The sequence below is a fragment of the Scyliorhinus canicula genome, chromosome 16, assembly GCF_902713615.1.
Source record: "Scyliorhinus canicula chromosome 16, sScyCan1.1, whole genome shotgun sequence".
Taxonomy (NCBI): domain Eukaryota; kingdom Metazoa; phylum Chordata; class Chondrichthyes; order Carcharhiniformes; family Scyliorhinidae; genus Scyliorhinus; species Scyliorhinus canicula.
In genome coordinates, this window is record NC_052161.1 from 4,377,785 (window position 1) to 4,401,074 (window position 23,290).

Sequence of the window (23,290 nt, forward strand, 5' to 3'; positions counted from 1 at the left end):
GATCATAAGACACCGGCCCTGACCCATCCTTCTAAACAAGGTGAACCGGCAGCAAAATCCTGGACCAAAACCTGATCTCCCACCCGGAACGACCTGTCACCTCTCTTTCACCAATTTCACTATCTGGACAAAGGTTTTCGAGTCTGGTGCCTCTGGGGATGTGAGGTTCCAAATAAAATTATACATTTGTGGCCTCCAAACTGTCAGAAGGATTGCTGTCTGCTTGCCCTTGCCTGTGATCTTGATTGTGGTGAAAAACCTGAGCCGTTCGAGGTACTAACTCCATGACTCAACCCGTTGATCAAATGGGTTTAGTTTCCCAATGATCGGCATTTCCACTCACGGTTTAATTGATTCCAACTCTTGCTGAAGCTTCTCTACTTTCAACTGCGCCTTCCCTCCCTCCTCGATTCATGGCGACTGTCGGCTGCGATCGAAAACTTTCACCTCGTCGCCAATGTGGTGGCTTGAGACAGACACTGGAGGCTTCCAGTAATAAACAAAGGGGTTTATTGATGAAAGGCAAAGGCAGTTAGATAACCGGCACAGAACACAGTACAAACAGGTATTTACACTTCAGCTCCCTGGCCCACACTAATATCCCCCCACCCCCCGCAAACTGCCTATTGGCCAGGGTTCGCACATTCCCAAGCGATTGGCCCTGAGCCAGTCAAGTGGTCTGTGCAGCCTGCCCCTTAAAGGGTCCGCACTACATAGAAACATAGAAAATCGAAGCAGGAGGAGGCCATTCAGCCCTTCGAGCCTACTCCACTATTCATTATGATCATGGCTGATCATCAAGTTCAGTACCCTGATCCCGCCCTCCCCCCATATTCCCTTTTGCCCCAAGGGCTATATCTAATTCTTTCTTACGCAATGTTTTGGCCTCAACTACTTTCTGTGCTAGTGAATTTCACAGCTTCACCACTTTCTGGGTGAAGAAATGTCTCCTCACCTCAGTCCTAAAAGGTTTACCCCTTTTCCTCAAACTATGACCCCCCTGGTTCTGGACTCCCCCACCATCAGGAACATTCTTTCTGAATCTACCCTGTCTAATCCTGTTAGAATTTTATAAGTTTCTGTGAGATCCCATCTCAACCTTCTAAACTCCACTGAATATAATCCTAACTGACAGTCCCGCCATGCCAGGCATTAGCCTGGTAAACCTTCGCTGCACTCTCTCCTTAGCAAGAACATCCTTCCTCAGATAAGGGCACCAATACTGCACACAATACTCCAGGTGTGGCCTCACCAACGGCCTAAACAATTGCAGTAAAACATCTCTATTCCATCCTCACACTATGAAGGCCAACCTACTATTCGCCTTCTTTACTGCCTGTTGTACCTGCGCGCTTACTTTCAGCAACTGATGGCACAGTGCATTGATGACTTGTGGAATGGGAAGTAGTTTTAAGTGGTCAGTTTTGTGTTCATTAATCTTTGCAATTTTTATAAAACTCTCTGAGCTCTGTTTGCAGATGATGTGAAACTTAATGTTGTCATTGATAATGATGAGGATCGTTATGGGCGCAGGATGAAATTCTGGTCACCACCTACCCTGTCCTATTATATGGCCTAAATAGTTGACTTTTGCTGTGGCAAACTCTCTTTCGGTCAAATTACTAGCCTGGCCAACTCCAGTTGTTTGAAGAACTCTTCCAATTGCTCCATGGTAGCACAGTGGCTAGCACTGTTGCTTCTGGCTTGGGTCACTGTCTGTGTGGAGTCTGCACGTTCTCCCTGTGTCTGCGTGGGTGTCTTCCTGGTGCTCCGGTTTCCTCCCACAAGTCCTGAAAGACGTACTTGTTAGGTGAAATGGACATTCCTAATTCTCCCTCTGTGTACCCGAACAGGCGCCGGAATGTGGCGACTAGGATTTTCACAGTAACTTTATTGCAGTGTTAATGTAAGCCTACTTGTGACAATAATAAAGGTTGTTACGACGCAAGACAGTTTGGTGATATGGGCAGAAGCACAGAGTGGAATTCAATCTAGAGTAGTGTAAAGTGCTATAGATTTTTTAAAAACTTAAGAGTACCCAAATAATTTTTTCCATTAAGGGGCAATTTAACGGTGCCAACCCACCTCACCTGCACATCTTTGGGTTGTGGGGGCGAAACCCACACAGACACAGAGAGAATGTGCAGATAGACAGTCACCTGAGGTCAGAATTGAATCTGGGTCCCTGATGCTGTGAGGCAGCAGTGCTAATCACTGTGCCACTGTGTCGCCCCTCCTTCAAGGTGACAACAAGTTGCCACGGTGGTTAAAAAGCATATGGGCTATTTGGGTTTATATAAAAGCAAAGAGATGATTGCTGGACTTTTCTCAATCACTAAGTCACTCAGCTGGAGTATTGAGGACAACTCTGGTCCCCACATTACAGGAAGTCAATAGGATACAGAGGTTTCCCAGGATATTTCCAGGGAGGTGGGATGTCCAGGAGGAGAGTTTGGAAACGGTAGACCTTCTCTCCTTGGAGCAGAGAGGGTTAAGAAGTGGCCCAATAGAGGTTTTCAAAATGACGAGAGGTTTTGACAGAATAGAGGAAAAAAACGATTTGCTCTGGTGGAGTGGGTCAATAATCAGAGGTCATGGATTTAAAATCATTGGTCAAAGGTTAGACTCTAGAGGGACGATCAGGTGAATTTATTTTTCAGTTAGAGAGTTGTCAGGATCTGGACCTTGCTACCTGAAAAGGTGATGGCAGCTGATTCCATCAATAATTTTAAAAGTGAGTTGGACAGATACCTGAGAATGGGGAACTTGCAGAGTTACAGAAGAAAAGGGGGTGTGGGACTAAGCACGATACCTCTTTCAAAGAGGCAGACATGATGGGGCAAATGGCATGCTCCGTGCTTCATGGGGGCGATTCTCCGCTCCGCAGACCAAGTGCCCACGCCGTCGTTAACACCGTCGCGTTTCATGATGGCGTGAACAGGGCCCGGGCACAACCTATTCTGGCCCCCACAGCAGCACGGCACTGGAGCGGTTCACGCCACTCCAGCGTCCTTACCGCCACGCTAACCCGCGCATGCGCAGTTGGGGCAGCTCAATCCTACACATGCACGGGGAACTTCTTACGTGTGCCGACCCAGACGCAATGTGGCGTGGGTGTTCAGGGGCCGGCCGCGGCGGAAAGTAGGCCGGGGGGGGGGCAGAGAGGCCGGCCCGCCGATCGGTGGGCCCCAATCGCGGGCCAGGCCCCTTCGGAAGCCCCCCCTCCCCCCTACACACAGGCCGCCCCCCGAGCGTTCGCACAGAGATCCTGCGGCAGCGACCAGGGGTGGACGGCGCCAGCGGGACCCTGTCGTGTCGGAGCGGCCACTCGGCCCATCCGGGCCGGAGAATCGCCGCTCGCCGTTTGCAGCAATTCTCCAAGCGGCCCGGTGCCATTCGCGCGGCACTGATTTTGGGCGGGTAGGAGAATCGCCTGTCGGGGTCGGGGTGGCGTGACTCGCGCGGCACCCCGGCGATTCTCCCACCCGGGGGGGTGGATACCTCCCTACATTTCTCTTGATATGATGTTTGAACTGTAATACCCCAATGCTGCCAGTTGATGGCTCCATTGTAAATCTGGGCACTGCAGGAGCACGGAGCACCTACAGGTGGCAGCATTGACCACAACAACAAAACATCAATTTGTCTGTTGCCAGTACGTTGTTCTGTCCGGAATGAGGAATCAGTTAGTGTTTTGGTGAGGGTGTTTGAAGGGGAAGGTTTATGAGAACATCACTCTTCTGGGATCCATAAAGTATAAAGTGTTCCATCTGTGCACACAACACAAATATTCACTCCAGTCTGAGCACTGTCATGATAGGAGATGGGCACATGGGGGCCCCACCATCACCGTCTCAGTGTAGTTTTGATGGGTGATAAATGGCAGGGATGAAGTCCTGGAAATGGAAGATTCTCTCTCTACCCCTCCCACACCCGGCCCCAGAGTTTCTGATTTCAGTGTCAGGTACATGATGGTGTTAATATTGGAGTGAATGCTTGTGCTGTGTATAGAGATGGAACACTTTATACATTTGCTGAGGTGTACGGTGCCGCCTGTGTATATCTTGGTGGTGGAGGTCGCGGGTTTGGGTGAAGAGGTCTCGGTGAGTTGCTATGATGGGGGCAGGGGGGTTAGTTATATTGTTCCAAGGATGAAAAGTGAATCCAGCTGAATATTGCTGTATTTTAAACTATCCTCTGTACTTTTTCCTCTTGACAGTCCGACACCTATGTATCCTCCGACATACCTGGAACCTGGTATTGGGTAAGTGGCAGAATTATAATAATAATTTGCCCATCTGCTGGATAGATCGTGTGGAACTGGGGCATACAGCGCTGGAAGCTTCCAGGTTTCAGTTGAAATTTGTGCCCATTTTACAGATGTTAGCCAAGGACAGTGTGTCAAGTTCTTGATCAACAGGCAGAATGCTGATCCTTTCCTCATCCAATGTTTGCTCACATGCGTTGGACATCTTTCCTGTTCTATTTTTGTTCATTATGACTGACTAAAGTAACAACTGTAGAATCATCTTCATCTTTAATAAGCTCACGGTACACAATCCCAATGTAAGTACTAAGTCAAGTAATACAGTACGATTCAATATAATTATATGACTCGTTATTTGTGAGCTCACGATTCACTGTGAGAACTTACGTACTGTTTACAGCATGACCATAGGGACAGTCGTTTGCTCAAAACACTTATATCAATTCCACCGTTAATCTCTTTATTTCGTACCAAAACTACAATATATCAAAAGACTGTCAGTTCAGATTTCAGATCACATGAATCCACGAGGATACACTCATGTCCACCCCAGTCTCTGTTACCATAATTATATCGTCCACTTAAGCTCTTCAATCACGTTGTTACAGTAAATTGTGACCAAGCACCATATCCGGACCCTCAAGACGTGGTTGGGTGATGTTCCCATTTCTACAAAATTATGAGAGGTATGGACAGGGTGGATAGCAACAAGCTTTTTCCAAGAGTGGGGGTGTCAATTACAAGGGGTCACGATTTCAAGGTGAGAGGGGGAACGTTTAAGGGAGATGTGCGGGGGAAGTTTTTTACGCAGAGGGTGGTGGGTGCCTGGAACGCTTTGCCAGCGGAGGTGGTAGAGGCGGGTACGATAGCATCATTGAAGATGCATCTAGACAGGTATATGAATGGGCGGGGAGCAGAGGGAAGTAGATCCTTGGAAAATAGGGGACAGGTTTGGATAAAGGATCTGGATCGGCGCAGGCTGGGAGGGCCGAAGGGCCTGTTCCTGTGCTGTAATTTTCTTTGTTCAGCTTCTCATCCTTTCCAAAGTATCCCTGGTCAGCAGAACTGAAAGCTATCTCTTCATGTTCTGATTCCACAAAGACGAAGCTACATCGAGATACATATGTAAATTCTCATTCTCACAATGTGAAGTTTCCAACAAAGGTCACTGGAGAATGATCAGGAGATATCTTGGCTGATTCCCTTACACAAAAAATCTTCTCGATCTCAACCTAAAAATTTCATCTGCAGCTTTTGGGGGCAATATTAGCAGATTTCCACCATCATTTGTGTGAAAAAGTATTTTTTCTGATTTCACTTCGAAACGACTTTGTGCAAATGTACCCCTTATTCTGGAACTTCCCACCAGAGGAAGCAGTTTCCCTCTCTATCTACCTGAATTAATTCTTTTATAATTTTAAGTACCCTGATTAGATCACCCCTTAACGTTCTAAAGCCAAGGCAATACAAAATTCAAGACAAATCCATGAAATATGTCCTTGTAATTTAACTCTTTCAGCTCTGATATCATTCTGCTGAATCAGTGCTGCACCTTCTTGAAGCTGGTTGCTGCTGTTACTGGCCTTTTCCTATCGTTCTGCCAGGAAATCCAGGAATCGCTGCCACCTCCTGAAAAAACCCCTGCACCGATCCCCTCAGGGCAAATTTCACCTTCTCTAATTTAAGAAACCCTGCCATATCGTTGCCCCAGGCCTCCACACTTGGGGGCCTCGCATCCTTCCACTGAAGAAGAATCCTCCGCCGGGCGACTAGGGACGCAAAGGCCAGAACACCGGCCTCTCTCGCCTCCTGCACTCCCGGCTCCACCGCAACCCCAAATATTGCGAGCCCCAGCCCGGATTGACCCCGGATCCTACCACCCTCGACACCATCCTTGCTACGCCCTTCCAAAATTCCCCCAGCGCTGGGCATGCCCAGAACATATGGGCATGGTTCGCTGGGCTCCCTGAGCACCTGATACACCTGTCCTCACTCCCGAAGAACCGACTCATCCTTGTCCCAGTCATGTGAGCCCTATGCAGCACCTTAAACTGTATGAGGCTAAGCTTCGCACAAGAAGAGGAGGAGTTCACCCTCCCCAGGGCGTCCGCCCACGTCCCCTCCTCAATCTCCTCACCCAGCTCCTCTTCCCATTTACCCTTCAGCTCCTCGACCGAGGCCTCATCCATCTCCTGCATCACCTGGTACGTTGCCGAGATCCTCCCCTCCCCAACCCACACCCCCGAGAGCACCCTGTCCTGGATCCCACGCAGCGGCAGCAGAGGGAACCCCGCCACCTGCTGCCTGACAAACGCCCTTACCTGCATGTCCCTAAAGGTGTTCCCCGGGGCACCCAGGCTCGCAAACCCCGTCTACAAACAGGTCCCTCAACCTCCTGATACCTGCCCTGTGCCAACTCAGGAACCCGCCATCAATTCTCCCGGGAACAAACCGGTGGTTCCCCCGTATCGGGGACCCCATCAAGGCTCCCACCTCCCCCCTGTGCCGTCTCCATTACCCCCAAATTTTGAGGGTAGCCGCCACCACCGGGCTCGTGGTATACCTCGTTGGAGGGAGCGGCAGCGGCGCCGTTATCAGCGCCTCCAGGCTCGTGCCCACACAAGACGCCGCCTCCATCCTCTTCCATGCTGCCCCCTCCCCCTCCATCACCCACTTACGCACCATCGCTGCATTGGCAGCCCAATAGTATCCACAGAGGTTGGGCAACGCCAACCTTCCCCATCACTGCCCAGCTCCAAGAACACCCTTCTCACCCTCGGGGTCCCGTGTGCCCACACAAACCCCGTAATGCTCTTGTTAACCCGCCTGAAAAAGGCCTTCGGGATAAGGATGGGGAGGCACTGGAACAGGAACAGAAACCTCGGGAGCACCGTCATCTTGACTGACTGCACCCTGCCTGCCAGAGACAGCGGCAGCATGTCCCACCTCTTAAACACCTCCTCCATTTGCTCCACCAACCTTGTGAGGTTTAGCTTATGCAAGGCCCCCCAACTCCTGGCCACCTGAACCCCCAAGTACCTGAAGCTCCTCTCCGCCCTTTTCAGTGGGAGCCTGCCAATCCCCCCCTCCTGGTCCCCCGGGTGTAACACAAACAGCTCGCTCTTCCCCAAGTTGAGCTTGTATCCTGTGAAATCCCCAAATTCCCGGTGAATCCCCATCACCTCCGGCATTCCCCCCACCGGGTCCGCCACATACAACAATAGGTCATCCGCATACAGCGACACTCGGTGCTCCTCCCCACCCCGGACCAGCCCCCTCCAATTCCCCGACTCAGCGCCATAGCCAGGGGTTCAATTGCCAGCGCAAAGAGCAGGGGGGACAAGGGACACCCCTGCCTCGTCCCTCGGAATAGCCGAAAATACTCCGACCTCCTCCTATTCATGGCCACGCTCGCCATTGGGGCCTCGTACAACAGCCTCACCCAACCAACAAACCCCTCCCCAAACCCGAACATTTCCAACACCTCCCACAAGTACCCCCACTCAACCCTATCAAAGGCCTTCTCCGCGTCCAACGCCACCGCAATCTCCGCCTCCTCTTCCACCATCAGCATCATTATAACGTTTAAGAGCCTCCGTATGTTGGTGTTCAGCTGCCTCCCCTTCACGAACCCCGTTTGATCCTCGTGGATAACCTGCGGCACACAGTCCTCTATCCTCAAGGCTAAGATCTTTGCCAACAGCTTGGCGTCCACATTCAAAAGTGAGATCGGCCTATATGACCCACACTGCAGGGGATCCTTGTCCCGCTTAAGAATCAAGGAGATCAGCGCTCGAGACATCGTCAGGGGCAAAGCCCCCCCTTCCCTTGCCTCGTTAAAGGTCCTAACCAACAGGGGGCCCAACAGGTCTGCATACTTCTTGTAAAATTCAGCCGGGAACCCATGCTCACTATCCCTCTGACCAGCTCCTCCAGCTCAACCGGCACCCCCAATCCCTCCACCTGTCCCTCCTCCACCCTCGGGAATCTCAGCCGGTCCAAAAAGCGCCCCCCCCCCCCCCCCTCCACCGGGGGTTCGGACCGATACAGTTTCTCATAAAAGTCCCTGAAGACCCCATTACTGTCTACCCCTCTTCGCACCACATTTCCTCCCCGATCCTTAACTCCACCGATCTCCCTAGCCGCATCCCGCTTACGGAGCTGGTGTGCCAGCATCCTGCTTGCCTTCTCCCCATATTCATACACCGCTCCCTGTGCTTTCCTCCACTGAGCTTCCGCCTTTCTGGTGGTCAGCAAGTCGAACTCAGCCTGGAGGCTGCGCCGCTCCCTCAGCAATCCCTCCTCCGGGGCCTCACGTATCTCCTGTCCACCCTCACCATCTCCCCCACCAGTCTCTCCCTCTCTCTCTGCTCCCTTCTCCCCCTGTGGGCTCGAATGGAGATCAACTCCCCCCTAACCACCGCCTTCAGCGCCTCCCAGACCGTCCCCACTCAGACCTCCCCATTGTCATTGGCCTCCAGGTACCTCTCGATACACCCCCAAACCCGTCCCCCCACCTCCAAGCGTCAAAGCGGGCGCTGGTCCCTCTCCTCCCCCAGCTCGAGGTCCACCCAGTGCGGGGCATGGTCGGAAACGGCTATCGCCGAATACTCAGCATCCTCCACCCTCAGCGCCCTACTCATAACAAAGAAGTCGATCCGGGAATAGGCCTTATGCACGTGGGAGAAGTATGAAAATTCCCTGGCCCTCGCCCTCGCAAACCTCCATGGATCCACCCCTCCCATCTGGTCCATAAACCCCCTCAACACCTTAGCCGCGCAGGCCTCCTACCCGTCCTGGAACTGGATCGATCCAGTGGCGGATCCAGCACCGTGTTGAAATACCCCCCCATTATCATGCGCCACATTAATCCCGTATCGTCCCAATTCGGGGCATATACATTAACCAGGACCACCCGTTCCCCTTGCAGCTTGCCACTCACCATCACATACCGCCCGCCACTGTCTGCCACCACATTCGATGCCTCAAACGACACCCTCTTCCCACCAGGATCGCCACCCCCCGATTTTTTGCATCCAGCCCCGAATGAAACACTTGGCTCACCCATCCCTTCCTCAATCTAACCTGATCCGCCACCTTCAGGCAGAGAATCTTAAAGAGAGTGTTCCCACCCGGGGAAAAGTCCAACCAGTACCGCTACGGGCCCTTAAAAGAGCCCAAAAGACCGAAAAAAGCGTGAGCTACCGAACGTGCGGCTTAGCTCCGCATCACCCCAACCGGAAGTGGTATCTCTTTTCTGAGGTGCACTGTCCCATATCTCAGATGCAGTCTGAACTTTCAAAGTATTTTTTGAGTTCTTCGCTGGTAACCAGGAAATGTCCTGATGTGAAAGGCTCTGTTATTATGGAACAGGTTAATGTAAATAAACATGTAAATAATGTTAATATTATGGGTGGCACGGGAGCACAGTGGTTAGCATTGTTGCTTCACAGCTCCAGGGACCTGGGTTTGATTCCTGGCTTGGGTCACTGTCTGTGTGGAGTCTGCACGTTCTCCCCGTGTCTGCGTGGGTTTCCTCCAGGTGCTCCGGTTTCCTCCCACGAGTTCTGAAAGACGTGCTTGTTGAGTGATTTGGACATTCTGAATTCTCCCTCTGTGTACCTGAACAGGCGCTGGGATGTGGCGACTAGGGGATTTTCACAGTAATTTCATTGCAGTGTTAATGTAAGCCTACTTGTGACAATGATAAAGATTAATACTATTATAAAGGCAAGTGACACATAGCCTTGTGACAATATACATGGTCCTGTTATTCTCTGAGGCAGAAGCTGTTTGCGTTGCCAACTTGTCCTTTGAGAGGAAACCTGGTGCACCAAGACCTGAATCTTTGTCATCTGTTCACTGTCAGGATCTGTGGAAACCATTTTGAAGTTTCACGTCTTTATAACTGAAAGTGGTCGAGCGGCTTTCTCATCAAGGAACCAAGTCAGCAACGGGCAGTCGTGCCCTACCTAATTGTTCCTCTAACAAATTGTGTTTCTGTTTGACAATTAATGCACCAGAAAGCATCTCAAAACTGTTGTTACCCAGCAGGAGAGGGAGGGAAAAATAAGGCGAGATGGGGCAGGCACCGAAGGAATGGTGAAAGAGGGGATTTAAGGAGGTTTGTAAGTGGGAGTAGAGTTGAGAAGGTGAAGGCAAAGAGTTCCACAGGGGCTGAAGGAATGGACACCAGTAGTGGAGCAGAGGGCTTGGTGAGTGACAAGGAGCAAAGAATGGGGGGGGGGGGGGGGGGGGAGATTTGCATTTATATAGCGCCTTTTGTGACCATCAACATCTGAATGGGCTTTATAGTCAATGAAGTGTGGTCCCTGTTGTAATGTAGGAAGTATGGCAGCCAATGTTTACACCACAAACTCCCACAGACAGCAGTGTCATAATGATCAGAAAATCTGTTTTTAATGGAGGGATAAATGTTTGCCAGGACACGGTGGATAATTCCCCTGCTCTTCGTCCAGTAGTGTCAGGGAATATCTTGTGTTCGCCTGAGAGAGCAGTCAGGGCTTTGGGTTAATATCTCTCTCCGACAGTGCATTGCTTTATCTACCCTCCGTGTGGCACTGATGTTCAAATCCTCAGGAGCCCAGAACCCTGTGACTCAGAGGCACAGCCGGCCCAGGACATTTGGGGGAAAATAAGGGCGGAGGTGAGGCCATGGAAGGATTTGCAAATGGAATTCTGAAATAAATTTGTTGGTGGCACCAACTCATTTCCTGACCAGAAAGCCTGTGGGCCTAGCCTGCTACCGTCAGTTACAAAAGAGGTCCCATTCGGGTCTCGGGCATCAAAATGGCTGCCACCAATTCAGGCAGTGGGCAGAGAGCGTCCATTCAGGCCTTGGTGCAGAATCAAGCTGATGAAGATCATGAAAGGAGATGGAAATGGAAACTGGTCTGCACCTTCCAGTGAGATAGAGGCCTTCAAGAGACAGGCCTGGATATTGTTCAAGGTGCATGAGTTTAAATCCCACGAGCTGGGGGAATTCAAATTCAATTAATAAAAGTGGAGTAAAGTTCTAGTCTCGTTATTAACGATCATGAATAGGGGCAGCACGGTGGGCCAGTGGGTTAGCCCTGTTGCCTCACAGCACCGAGGTCCCAGGTTCGATCCCGGCTCTGGGTCACTGTCCGTGTGGAGTTTGCACATTCTCCCTGTGTCTGCATGGGTTTCGCCCCCACAACCCAAAGATATGCAGGGTAGGTGGATTGGCCATGCTAAATTGCCCGTTAATTGGAAAAAATAAATTGGGTACTCTGAATTTATAAAAACAAAAAAAATTAATGATCATGAATGACCAGAGTGTTGTAAAAGCTCATGTGCTTCACTATGAGCTTTTACAACATAAAAGCTCCTTTACTGGGTCTGATTTACATGTTGCTCCAGATACACAGCAACCTGGCTGATTCTTAACTGCGCTCTGTAATGGCCGAGTGAGCCACACCGTTATTGGAAACATCTACAGGCAAAAGCACTGTGGGTGTACATACATGCTGCCTGCAGCAGCGCAGGCAGCTCAACACCACCTTCTCAAGAGCAACTTGGGATTCACAATAAATCCTAACCTTGCCAACAACTGAATTTTAAAAAAGGAAAGAGAAATTAAAAGGAAAAGAATACTCCGAACGTTTAAAATAAAAGTCTGTTGTTTGGTCTTCAACCTGAGTGATGATGAGTCTCTCAGAGTCTGGGGCAGGAACACAAATACTAAAAGGCAGACTAATTGTGAATGAGTAGCTTTGTTCAGAAATTGCTCTTTTTTGTGACAGGAGACACACACCGTACATGAACCAGACCGACTACAGGATATTCGAACTCAACAAACGATTACAGAACTGGGCAGAGGTAAAACATAATATCTTTTTAAAAAATTGTTGTTTGCAAACATTGCTCATTAGTGGGGGAGTTTAGCGCAGGAGAATGTTAAAGTGGTAAAGCAGAAAGTGCAGAGAATAATGAGTGGCAAAGCAAAAAGTGCAGAGGATTCTGGAAGTCTGCAGAGGGATTTGGATAGGGAATCTGGCAGATGGAATACAATGTCGACAAATGTGAGGTTATCCATTTTGGTAGGAATAACACCAAAAGGGATTATTATTTAAATGATAAAATATTAAAACATGCTGCTGTGCAGAGGGACCTGGGTGTGCTAGTGCATGAGTCGCAGAAAGTTGATTTACAAGTGCAACAGGTGATTAAGAAGGCAAATGGAATTTTGTCCTTCATTGCTAGAGGGATGGAGTTTAAGACGAGGGAGGTTATGCTGCAATTGTATGCGGTGTTAGTGAGGCCACACCTGGAGTATTGTGTTCAGTTTTGGTCTCCTGACCTGAGAAAGGACGTACTGGCGCTGGAAGGTGTGCAGAAGAGATTCACTAGGTTAATCCCAGAGCTGAGGGGGTTGGATTACGAGGAGAGGTTGAGTAGACTGGGACTGTACTCGTTGGAATTTAGAAGAATGCGGGGGGGGGATTTTATAGAAACATATAAAATTATGAAGGGAATAGATAGGATAGATGTGGTCAGGTTGTTTCCACGGGTGGGTGAAAGCAGAACTAGGGGAAATAGCCTCAAAATAAGGGGAAGTAGATTTAGGACTGATTTTAGGAGGAACTTCTTCATCCAAAGGGTTGTGAATCTATGGAATTCCTTGCCCAGTGAAGCAGCCTAAGGCTCCTTCATTAAATGTTTTCAAAATAAAGATAGATAGTTTTTTGAAGAATAAAGGAATAAAAGGTTGTGGTTTTGGGCGGGAAAGTGGAGCTGAGTCCACAAAAGATCAGCCATGACCTCATTGAATGGCGGAGCAGGCTCGAAGGGCCAGCTGGCCTACTCCAGCTCCTAGTTCTTATGTTACACTTACTTTGTGGTACTTTGTGTCCCCATCAAACATTCCCAGGACAGGTACAGCACGGGGTTAGATACAGAGTAAAGCTCCCTCTACACTGTCCCCATCAAACACTCCCGGGGGGCGGCGTGAATCCCGGCCGCCTAATTTTCTGGCGCCGGAGATTCGGCGCGGCGGGAATCGCACCGGTCGGCAGCCGCTTACAGCGGCCCCCTCGCCGATTCTCCGGCCCACGATGGGCCGAAGTCCCGCCCGTTCTATGCAGTTCCCGCCGGCGTAAATTAGACTAGGTCCCTTACCGGCGCGACCTGGCGGCGAGGGCAGGCTCCGGGGTCCTGGGGGGGGCACAGGGCGATCTGGCGATAAGTTACTTATTCCCAAGAGGAGGAGGGCAAAGCAGAATAGAACAATATGAATTGGGGATTCGTTAGTCAGGAGCACAGATAAGCACTTCTCTGGCCACGAAAGAGACTCCAGGATGGTGTGTTGCCTCCCTGGTGCCAGGGTCATGGATATCTCTGAGCAGGGACAGAACATCCTGAAACGGGAGGGCGAACAGGCAGTTGTCATTGGCCCCGCGATCGGGACCCATCGATCTGCGGGTGGGCATGTGCCGTGGGGGAATTCTTTTCCTACACGCCGGCCGTATGGTCCTCCGCGATAGCCGGTGTGAGGGTTAACCCCCCACTGTGCATGTGCGGGGATGACGTCAGCAGCCGCTCTTGCTCCCGCGCATGTGCGGACCCAAGCTGGCTGGCGGAGTCCCTTCGGCCCCGGCTAGCGCGGCGCCAAAGGCCTTCCACATCGGCCGGCGGGGCGCAAACCACTCCGGCGCTGGCCTAACCCCTGAAGGTGCGGAGGATTCCGCACCTTTGGGGCGGGCCGACGCCGGAGTGGTTTGCGCCACTCCGCCCCACCGGGTACAGGAGAATCCCGCCCAATATCATAATTCCCCCCCAAGCTCTTAAGTTCATCCGTCTTACCTGTTATACTCCTTGCGTTGAAGCAAACACACTCCAGACGTCCAGACCCTCTGAGATCAGCGACCTCCCTCTGTCTGCTCACCCTCTTTGCTATATTTGTCTTAGTCTTAAGCTTTTCCCCTGTCTCTCCACTTGCTGGCCTGCTGCTCTGGTTCCCCCCCCCCCCCCCCACCCCGCCATCCTGGAGTCTCTTTCGTGACCAGAGAAGTGCTTATCTGTGCTCCTGACTATCGAATTCCCAATTCATATTGTTCTATTCTACTTTGCCCTCCTCCTCTTGGGAATAAATAACTTATCAGCTTTTCGTATTCATTCTTTCTCCCATTCTATCTCATTGTGTCATTCCCTCCCTCACACACAATCTTCCTTATCCTCCCGTCCCACTCTCTCTCTTTCTCTCTCTCACAATCTCTCTTGTATTATCTTGCTCCATCTCTCTGTCTCTCCATCTTTCCTTCACTCAGTCTTTCTCATTCTGTTGCCCACTCTTATTCTTTATATTGGTTTCCACCACATTTGTTTTCACACTTTCATTCTCTCTTTCTTCTCACATTTCAACCTTCTAACTCAATCTTGTTTCTTTAGGAATGCGACAATCTCTGGTGGGACGCCTTTACCACTGAGTTTTTTGAAGACGATGCCATGTTAACCATCACCTTCTGTTTGGAAGATGGGCCCAAGAGATACAGTGAGTGCAGTAGTCCCACTGTTCTGTTTCCCAATAGCACTTAGATAATCTGATGCCATGCTCCTTGACGACACCAAAAGTGAGCTTCAACACATTGTCCGATATGAAACTTCGTGCAGGCGTTGCTGAACCCTCATCTGAGAACTATTTATTGTACTATCTGATAAAGAGCTAAATGATCTGCAAACTCCCAGAGGTAGAGGCATCTTCTCTGTGGAGGAAACTCCCAGGTTCAGTTTTGGGTCTGCACTGTATTCAATGATCTGTATTTTGTCTCAATGTGGAGAGCAAAAGAACATCCCCTAGCTTTCTGCTGCTGATCGTCTCCAAGTCAGATGTTTATGGGTTCAAGACCCGCTTCAGTCATTTGATCACAAAATTTAATCTGACATCTCACTGCAGTACCGAGGGAGTGCTGCAGTGTCAGAGGTGCTGTCTGTCAGGTGAGTTGTTAAACAGAGGCTCTGGGTGAAATTCTCGACCTCGCGACGCTGCAAACGTGAACCACGATTGAGCAGAGAATCGGGCGCCGGGCTAAAATTAAGGTCCACGCTTCGGGTGCCATGCTCTGGTCCCTCGCTGGTGGTGATAACGAAGCTTACGCCCAGAGCTGGTGGTGGCATGTAAAACTGGCATTTGTACGCATTTAAATGTGATTAATGGGTTGGACACAGTGTGTTCCGCCTGTCCGCGATACTCTGTTCCTCTCAGGCGGAAGTCTCGAGGTTGTTAATTACTACAAGTCTTCACAACATGGATTTGATGCTATGGCTGCGGAAGAGGAGCGGGAGGCTAGAAAAACTGTTGAAAACTGTCGTGCTTGCTGGGGGGTGGCTGCCCAAGCCAGGGGCAGTAGTGGGTAGTGATTTGGTGCCATGTCCATGGACTTGGGGGTGTTCCCCTCAGGATCGGGGTGGGCCGGCTCTGACGCCATTGCTGCAGCCTGTCTTTTAAATGCACCCCTTTGGTGCGACTCACAGACTCCTGGCTGCTCACACTGCTGAGCGCTGCCTGTATCCTTTAAATCCTCTAAAGGCCTCTGGTCACCTGGGAGCCCACTTAGGCCGCCCCTCTGGACACCCTCATATCCCAGCTGCATCATCAAGGACCCAATCAGCAGTCCACCAGGTGTTGGCACCCCTCAGAAGCACTGCCCCATTGCAGAGGAAGCAGGGGATCAGCAGAGCTCACCCCAACCAGAGGACACCTGTACTGCAGGCTATGGAACCCTTCATGGTTCTCTGCCCCTCTCAGGGCAGCAAACTCACCAGTGACCCCCACCCCTCCGGATCTCCAGCTGTCTCCTCCTGGTGAGAGTTCCAGTACTGGCTGCCTCTGGCACCACCTCCCAGGCAGTGTTCAAGTGCGCAGGCTTGTGTCCGCAGCCTACACTGGGGAAGAGGGTGTGTCCCTCCACTCCTCTCTGGTATGGAGCTGTGGGCCCACTTCGGACTCCTCACCTTGGGGGGTATATCTTCTCTGAACCATCTTGGTGACTGCAGTGAGTTTGTGGTAATGGCGTGCCTTAAAATAGCTCCAGCTGCCTGTCTCTCTGGCGCTAACTGAAATGAAATGAAATGGCTTATTGTCACGAGTAGGCTTCAATGAAGTTACTGTGAAATGCCCCTAGTCGCCACATTCCGGTGCCTGTTCGGGGAGGCTGGTACGGGAACTCTGACCCCCTGGGGTTAGAATGCCCACTGGCCAGGAATTGCTCATAATTCGCACCAGCTGAGCTCTGGTCCATTAGCATGTCCTGGATTGCTCCAGAAATAGCACCCCCAATGGGACCATGAACTGCACGCAATTCATTCCTTGTCAATACTTAGAGCGGGATTCTCCGGCTGTGTCTGTCAAGGTGGAGTTCTCTATTGTCCGCATCTCGCCCGCGGTGGGTGGGGCAGAAGAATCCAGTCCTTTAGTCTCCCAAACGGAGAATTTTGCCCTCTGTCTTTTCTCTCAGGCGGATGTTAAAGATCCCATGGCATAATTTAAGAGAAGATCAGTGTCCTGGGAAATACGTATCTTCAACCGACATCACTAAAGATATGTTATGTAGTCTCAGAGATCTTATTGTCGTTGCGAGACCTGTCTATGCAAAAATTGGCTACTGATTTATTATATAAAATCAGTGATGGCACTTCAAAAATGAACTTAATTGGCTGTAAAGTACTTTGGGGTTTGCTGAAGGCATTAATAGCTGTAGAGAAATGCACCTTGTTTTTTGACAATCTGTTAACGCTCATTGCCCAGACGCTCATTGTCTCAGTGAATGGACTATTGGAGGAAGACAGCACCGGAGGAACTAGTATTGGAGCAAGATAGGTACCTTCAAATCAACTAATAGCTTTCCATTATTTCCAACTCTCCCACAGCAATTGGTCGGACTTTGATCCCACGCTATTTTCGCAGTATCTTTGAGGGAGGGGCAACTGACCTGTACTACGTCCTCAAGCACCCAAAGGAATCATTCCACAATAATTTTGTGTCATTGGATTGTGACCAATGTACAATGGTGACACAGCATGGGAAGCCCATGTTCACTAAGGTATGATTTAACTCAGAAAACACACCAAGTACACATTGCTGCCCAAGGCAGTCGCTTGTGGGGCCCACAATGGGAAGATGGAGAGGGGTTGAGTTCCTGTTTGATGTTTGCCACAAACATGGTTTGAGTCTGCACTGCAGCTCGAGGTATGGATTCTGCACCATGAAATGAGGCATGTTGACTTGTGTGATGTCACAACAGCTCAGAGAATCCCCTCGAGTGTTGGGATGTTCCCTCTTCCCATTATTTCCGTATTTGTGGTCTCTCTGAAAGTGATTGCCAAATTAAGATCAGTTCGATGTTGTTAACCCGTTTGTTAAATGCACTGAGACTGGCCCAAGCTCATTACATAGGACCCTTATGGTTAACGCCATCCCTCCAGGTTGACTGGTTTCCCAAGCAGTTAAGGAGTTAATCCCCTGGGCACTGCTGCAAGCAACTTCGGAGAGAGATACCATAGAGCTTTGAACCCTGGTCCCCTAGTTAAATTTGCAGAGGTGGAGGGTCTGTGTAAATATTTGCCCCTTTCTTTGCTCTGTCAGTGGCATACATCCTTGTGAAATTCTTTCCAGGCAGTTGCTGCTCTGACATCAAGAATTAGAAAATGCATGAGAATGTCCGGGGCTAATAGTTCAACCAGCTCTATGCTTTCCTACACTTAGCTGGGTTTTGTGCGCTAACCCAGCGCGACAACCCCTGCCATTTCATCAGACCAGTATTCTGACCTTCTCAACCTTGCCCCTCGACTGAGGTGTGGTGATCCTTAGGTTAAATCACCACCAGTCAGCTCTCCCCCTCAAAGGGAAAAGCAGCCTATGGTCATCTGGGACTACAGCAACTTTACTTTATTCTGACTAACTAAGGCACAAAGATTTATTTCAAGAACTACCTTTGCAGAGCAACTTGGGATAGGTGATAAATTCTGGCTTTCCTGTAACGTTTCACCAATGAAAGACACCGAGAGTAGGGTGATTTCTAATGAAGCTGAAAAGTGTGAGCTGTAACTGTGTGAGGGTGTAGTAGTGTTAGAATTGACACATGTAATGATGTACCATTGTTATTTATCAGGTATGTGTGGAGGGACGGTTATATCTGGAGTTCATGTTTGATGATATGATGAGGATTAAGACCTGGCATTTTAACATCCGACAGCACCGGGAGCTGATCCCACGCAGTATCCTCGCAATGAATGTGAGTATCTTCTTTCCAATGGCTGGAGCCCTTCACCCACTCAGATCTGTAAACTCTGCTACTTGTTCTCAGTGGCTCCAACACTGGAGCACTCGCTGTGGACACTGCTCTGTTGAAATGAACAAATATTCAACTTGACAAACACTAAAACCCAGAAGAGAGCTTCCTTCAGAGATTTCTAGTTCCAGTTCAAACACTTTGACTGGGTTTGGAAGGATCAGTCCTTTAAAAAAAAAAATATGTTTATTGAAAATTTTCATTGTAAACAAAATAATGTAAAACAATTAATTCAAGTTACAATGACAAAGAATACGACAAATAATCAAAAGCACAAATTAACTTCACCGCCGCCCCCCCCCCCCCCCCCCCCCCAACATTAAACTACCCGTTAACAACTGAGGGTGACTCGCTCTTTAAAAAAGGGAACGATAGGGCAGAATGTGGCGCAGTGGTTAGCACTAGGACTGCGGAGCTGAGGACCCGGGTTCGAATCCCGGCCCTGGGTCGTTGTCCATGTGGAATTTGCATATTCTCTCCCACCTCAAAGATGTTCTGGTTAGGTGGATAGGCCACGCTAAATTGCCCCTTAATTGGAAAAAAACAATTGTGTACTCTAAAATTAAAAAAAAGGGAATGGCTGCTATCTTGGGTAGCACCCTTCGACTGACCCCCTGATGGTGAACTTGACCCTCTCCAGATGCAAGAATGACATGAGGTCACCCAACCAGGCCGAGGCACTGGATGAAGTAAGAGGTTCCCACCCAAACAGAACTCATCTCCGGGCTTTAATGAGGCGAAGGTGAGGACATCCGCCTTCACTCCCAGCTGCAGCACCAGCGGGTCTGATACCCCAAACATGGCCTTCAACGGAAATGGCTCCAGATCAACATTGTGTTGCTCTGACATGGTGTGGAAGAGACATGGTGTGGAAGAAAGAGACCCAAAAGCGTACTAAATTGGGACAGGACCAGAACATATGAGTGTGGTTAGCCGGTCCCCGAAAACAAAATCCTTGACTCCAGAGAAAAATCTCAACCTTGAACTGGATCAGACCAAGTCAGGCACAAGAGGACGTGGAGTTGACCCTGTGAAGAGCCTCGTTCCGTGCCTCATCCAGAATAGGACCCAATTCACCCTCCTGTTTCACCTTTACCTCATTGAATGGAGCCAACTCTACTGATAGGATCTTGCTGTTTACGCACAAAATAATCGCCCCCACCAGACCCGCCTGAAGACAAAATCCTCTTCAATAGGGAGGAGGGTGATGCCAAGGTGAAAGAGGGAAAAGCCTTGCGTGAAGAATCACAAATCTGAAAGTGTCTGAACAGATTGGAACCAGGGAGTTGAAGTTTTTCCAACAGCTTCTTGAAGCTGGCAGACCTTCCCTCCACGAACAAGTCCCCAAACCGCTCCAATACCTTCCCCTCCCATGACCTAAACGTTACGTCTAGACTCGCTGGCAAAAAGAGATGCCTCTTCTGGCCACTGCAGCACTGTTCCTGGAATGACTGGAGAGCTGATGGCTAATCTGATTGCAGCAGTTCTCCATGGCAGAATTGCCACTTTCTGCCAATCCATTCTCATACGAGCTTGAAATGACATCGGGGGTGTTGGGAGTCAGTGTGGATGCATTCACTATCATCCTGGAGAGTCTGGCCCTTGTTCTGGTTTCCACTTATCAGCACAATCTGGAGTGGGCCTCAAACCGTAACTCGAATGGAAATATTTCTAATGAAGAAAAGGCTCACTCCCATATCATCGGTGAAGGAGTAAAATTCTTCCTTGTATTGCTACATGTTGCCTTTTTAAAATGATAGACCATTGACGCCTGAAGTGTGTCTCCCTTGATGATACTGGCCCATAAGAATGAATAACACTCCCCGCTGTACCTCCACCCCTCACAAAAAGCACAAACTCAAATTCTTAAAATAAACCCGTGACCCTGCTCCGAGTTTCTGGTAATGTGGGAGAATGTGAGGTTTTGCATTAATACAATTGAGCCGTACCAACCTGCTCATTCATCTGTATTCCTTTTTTCAAACAGTCCCAGGACCCACAGATGCTGGATCAGCTGTCAAAGAACATCACAAGATGTGGCCTGTCCAACTCTACTCTCAACTACCTCCGAGTAAGGACAGTGTTTAAAAATCCGCCAGGAAAAAACAAGGCATCACAGACTCTTCACTAAACCCTACATGTCCTTTAGAAACTGATAATTGAAAGGACATTTCAAATTCCAGCTGAATATATTGAATCTTTCTGGCAGCGGGTTTCTCAGCATTGATTGTTGCTCGTGAGGTCCTTTGTCACTGCTCGAATCCAATGCAATTCGCTATTGTGCGTGAGAGAACATCAGGGAATGCAGCTAGAGGACTGCCTTTCACATCTTGCTAAAGGGCTCCAGTCCCCCTTCTGTTTAACAGAGAGTGACACGGTTTAATAGTGTATTTAGTTGAGCACTCTGCTAATTTCAATATCCTATGATAAGGGTTACCAGACTCCGGCCCCTGAGCTTTAGTCCTCAGTACCCAAGATGCTCAGTGCCCATTTACTTCCACTTCTCACTTGTTTGAATTTGGGGGTCTGGATAGGTTGTCCTAAACTCAGCAATCTCATTTCTGGGTGGAGTGATGTGTTGTGGGACTGGACCTGTATGACTTCAAATCCTCCCATGGACAAATTATGATGCTGAATTTCATAAATCTGCTAATTTTGTGTATGGCCCAGGAAGAAATGTCTACAAAGTTGTTTAATTATCATTTAAAAAGATATGAAATTACACGTCCTCCTGAGAAGGGTAACTCTGGCCCCACAGTGTATGTATTTTAATATTCATTCCTGAGATGAGGGTGTCGATATTACTACCCATTCCTTGTGGTGTCTGAAATATGTTCAATGTCATACTAGCCTCAGATGATTTACAGGCCTCTTCAAGAGGTGGTAGGCCTCTTGCACATACCAATGAGAGGCCTCATCAGGAGGATTCACGAGTGCTCAGCAGAGCAGGATCCAGATCTGCTCCTCTCTGGTTTTGGTTGGAATTCTGCAGCCTGCACAAAATGTTCCTCCTGTGGAGCCGGGAGGAGCAGGAGCAATGATCCAATCTCTGCAACACTCCTGAATACTGCTGTTGGCTGTGGTCATCTCTCCATGTTCTCCTTCTCTCACCTTTGAGGACTTTCTGGACGCCATTGGTGGTGAGTCAGGTGAGCCAAACTCGCAGGCCACTGGCATCAGCTGCCTCTGGAGATAGAATGATATTGACAGTTCATTCTGACTAACATAGGGCCTAAGGCCAAATTTGGGTGACCCAGGTTAGATACATGCTCCATTGGTAATGCAGAACAAAGCAAACATTTGCCCCTTTAAGGCTTAGGAAGTCCAAAGATGACAGCTCTCAATGTCCAGAAAGAGTCTCCACATCGTCATCTAGAATATCAGTGTCATGATCAATCTTCTGTGAATCAACATGCATAATTGTTTTTTCTTGTTATCTGTTTATGTCCCTCTTTCATCCAATTCTGCTTTTCACTATCAACCCGTCTTCTTCCTCCTTCCACAAATATATTCTTACCTTTTCATACTTGCTCTCTCTTTCGCAGCTCTGTGTTATTTTGGAGCCAATGCAGGAGCTGATGTCCAGGCATAAAACCTACAGCTTAAGCCCCAGGGACTGCCTCAAGACATGCTTGTTTCAGAAGTGGCAGCGGATGGTTGCTCCCCCTGGTACGTGCATGAGAGATTTTGTGACTCTGTAGTTCCTGCATGTCGGCAACAGCAAAAGTAAATGAGAAAAATATCACTTGTACATAAAAAGCTTAAAACGGCGGCTGGAAAATTAGAACTTTTGCATTATTTTAGCATGCACGATGAGGGATTGTTATAGTCACCAATGCCCTGTACCCAAAGGACTGTTAAAAGATTGGGACTGGTCATTTTTTCATTCCTGGCGGCCAGCTGTAAAAGGTGTTAAGCTCCCTGCATTTACATATTATAAATAAGGGGCTTAATGACCGTTGTTGGAATCACTCTACGTAGTGACTGTCGACAAAAAGTAAAGCTTGTCACGTTAGAATCCAGAAAGGGGTGCTCCCTTTGTGATCAGGACCAAATCAAATCTACCTCCAGCTGTCATCTCTCAACTCATTGTCACCAGCAAGGCAAGGGTCCTGACATTCACTTTTCCAAAATGGATACGGTACACATGGCTGCTCGACAGACACCGGCAAGTTTCCCAAACAATGGTAATGAAACTCAAAGCCTAATTTTGGCTCGCTTCAGGCCTGAAAACAGGCACACGGGAATGGCCACTTTGTAGCATAAAGAACACTTCTTGAATTCCCCTCATGCTTCACTAAGTAGCTGAGTCATAAACCACAAAGATCTTGGGGGACATTTTACGTCCATGCTGTGCCAGAAAAGCAGCTCGCCGAGGAGCAGCGGGGGCTGATAAAAGCCGGGAGATCCCGCTCCCGGATATACCTGGCTCACAACGCCTTGAGGTAAATGCAGCCTTGCGAGACGTTGCAATATAAGTCCTGCCCATTGTGGGTGGGATCACATTTTGGCAAATCTGCATATTATTAATTCTTAAATGAGTTTATATTGTAACTGATGTCTGTATCTTCAAGGAGGGGGGGGGGGGGGGTGGGGGGGGAGATGAAAAAAAAGGACAGTTTCTGCTCCTCTGAGCCATTACGCACGTGTGCCTGTAATAAAAACAGAAAATGCTGAAAAAGCTCAGCAGGTC

At 49.2% G+C, this 23,290-nt stretch overlaps 1 protein-coding gene across 10 annotated transcripts in view; it reads left to right on the forward strand.

Moving 5' to 3' along the window:
• The window catches only part of ldb1a (LIM domain binding 1a), a 124,925-nt gene that overhangs the window by 92,126 nt on the left and 9,509 nt on the right, over nucleotides 1–23,290 (forward strand). For 6 of the 10 annotated variants that reach the window (XM_038821470.1, XM_038821473.1, XM_038821476.1 and 3 more), the window contains 7 exons: nucleotides 4,220–4,264; nucleotides 12,055–12,130; nucleotides 14,699–14,801; nucleotides 17,177–17,349; nucleotides 18,418–18,540; nucleotides 20,585–20,668; nucleotides 22,143–22,266. In XM_038821470.1, coding sequence (XP_038677398.1) covers nucleotides 4,220–4,264; nucleotides 12,055–12,130; nucleotides 14,699–14,801; nucleotides 17,177–17,349; nucleotides 18,418–18,540; nucleotides 20,585–20,668; nucleotides 22,143–22,266 — 728 coding nt within the window. The remainder of the gene's footprint in view (nucleotides 1–4,219; nucleotides 4,265–12,054; nucleotides 12,131–14,698; nucleotides 14,802–17,176; nucleotides 17,350–18,417; nucleotides 18,541–20,584; nucleotides 20,669–22,142; nucleotides 22,267–23,290) is intronic. The other 4 variants (XM_038821474.1, XM_038821478.1, XM_038821475.1 and 1 more) reach the window with 1 other exon arrangement.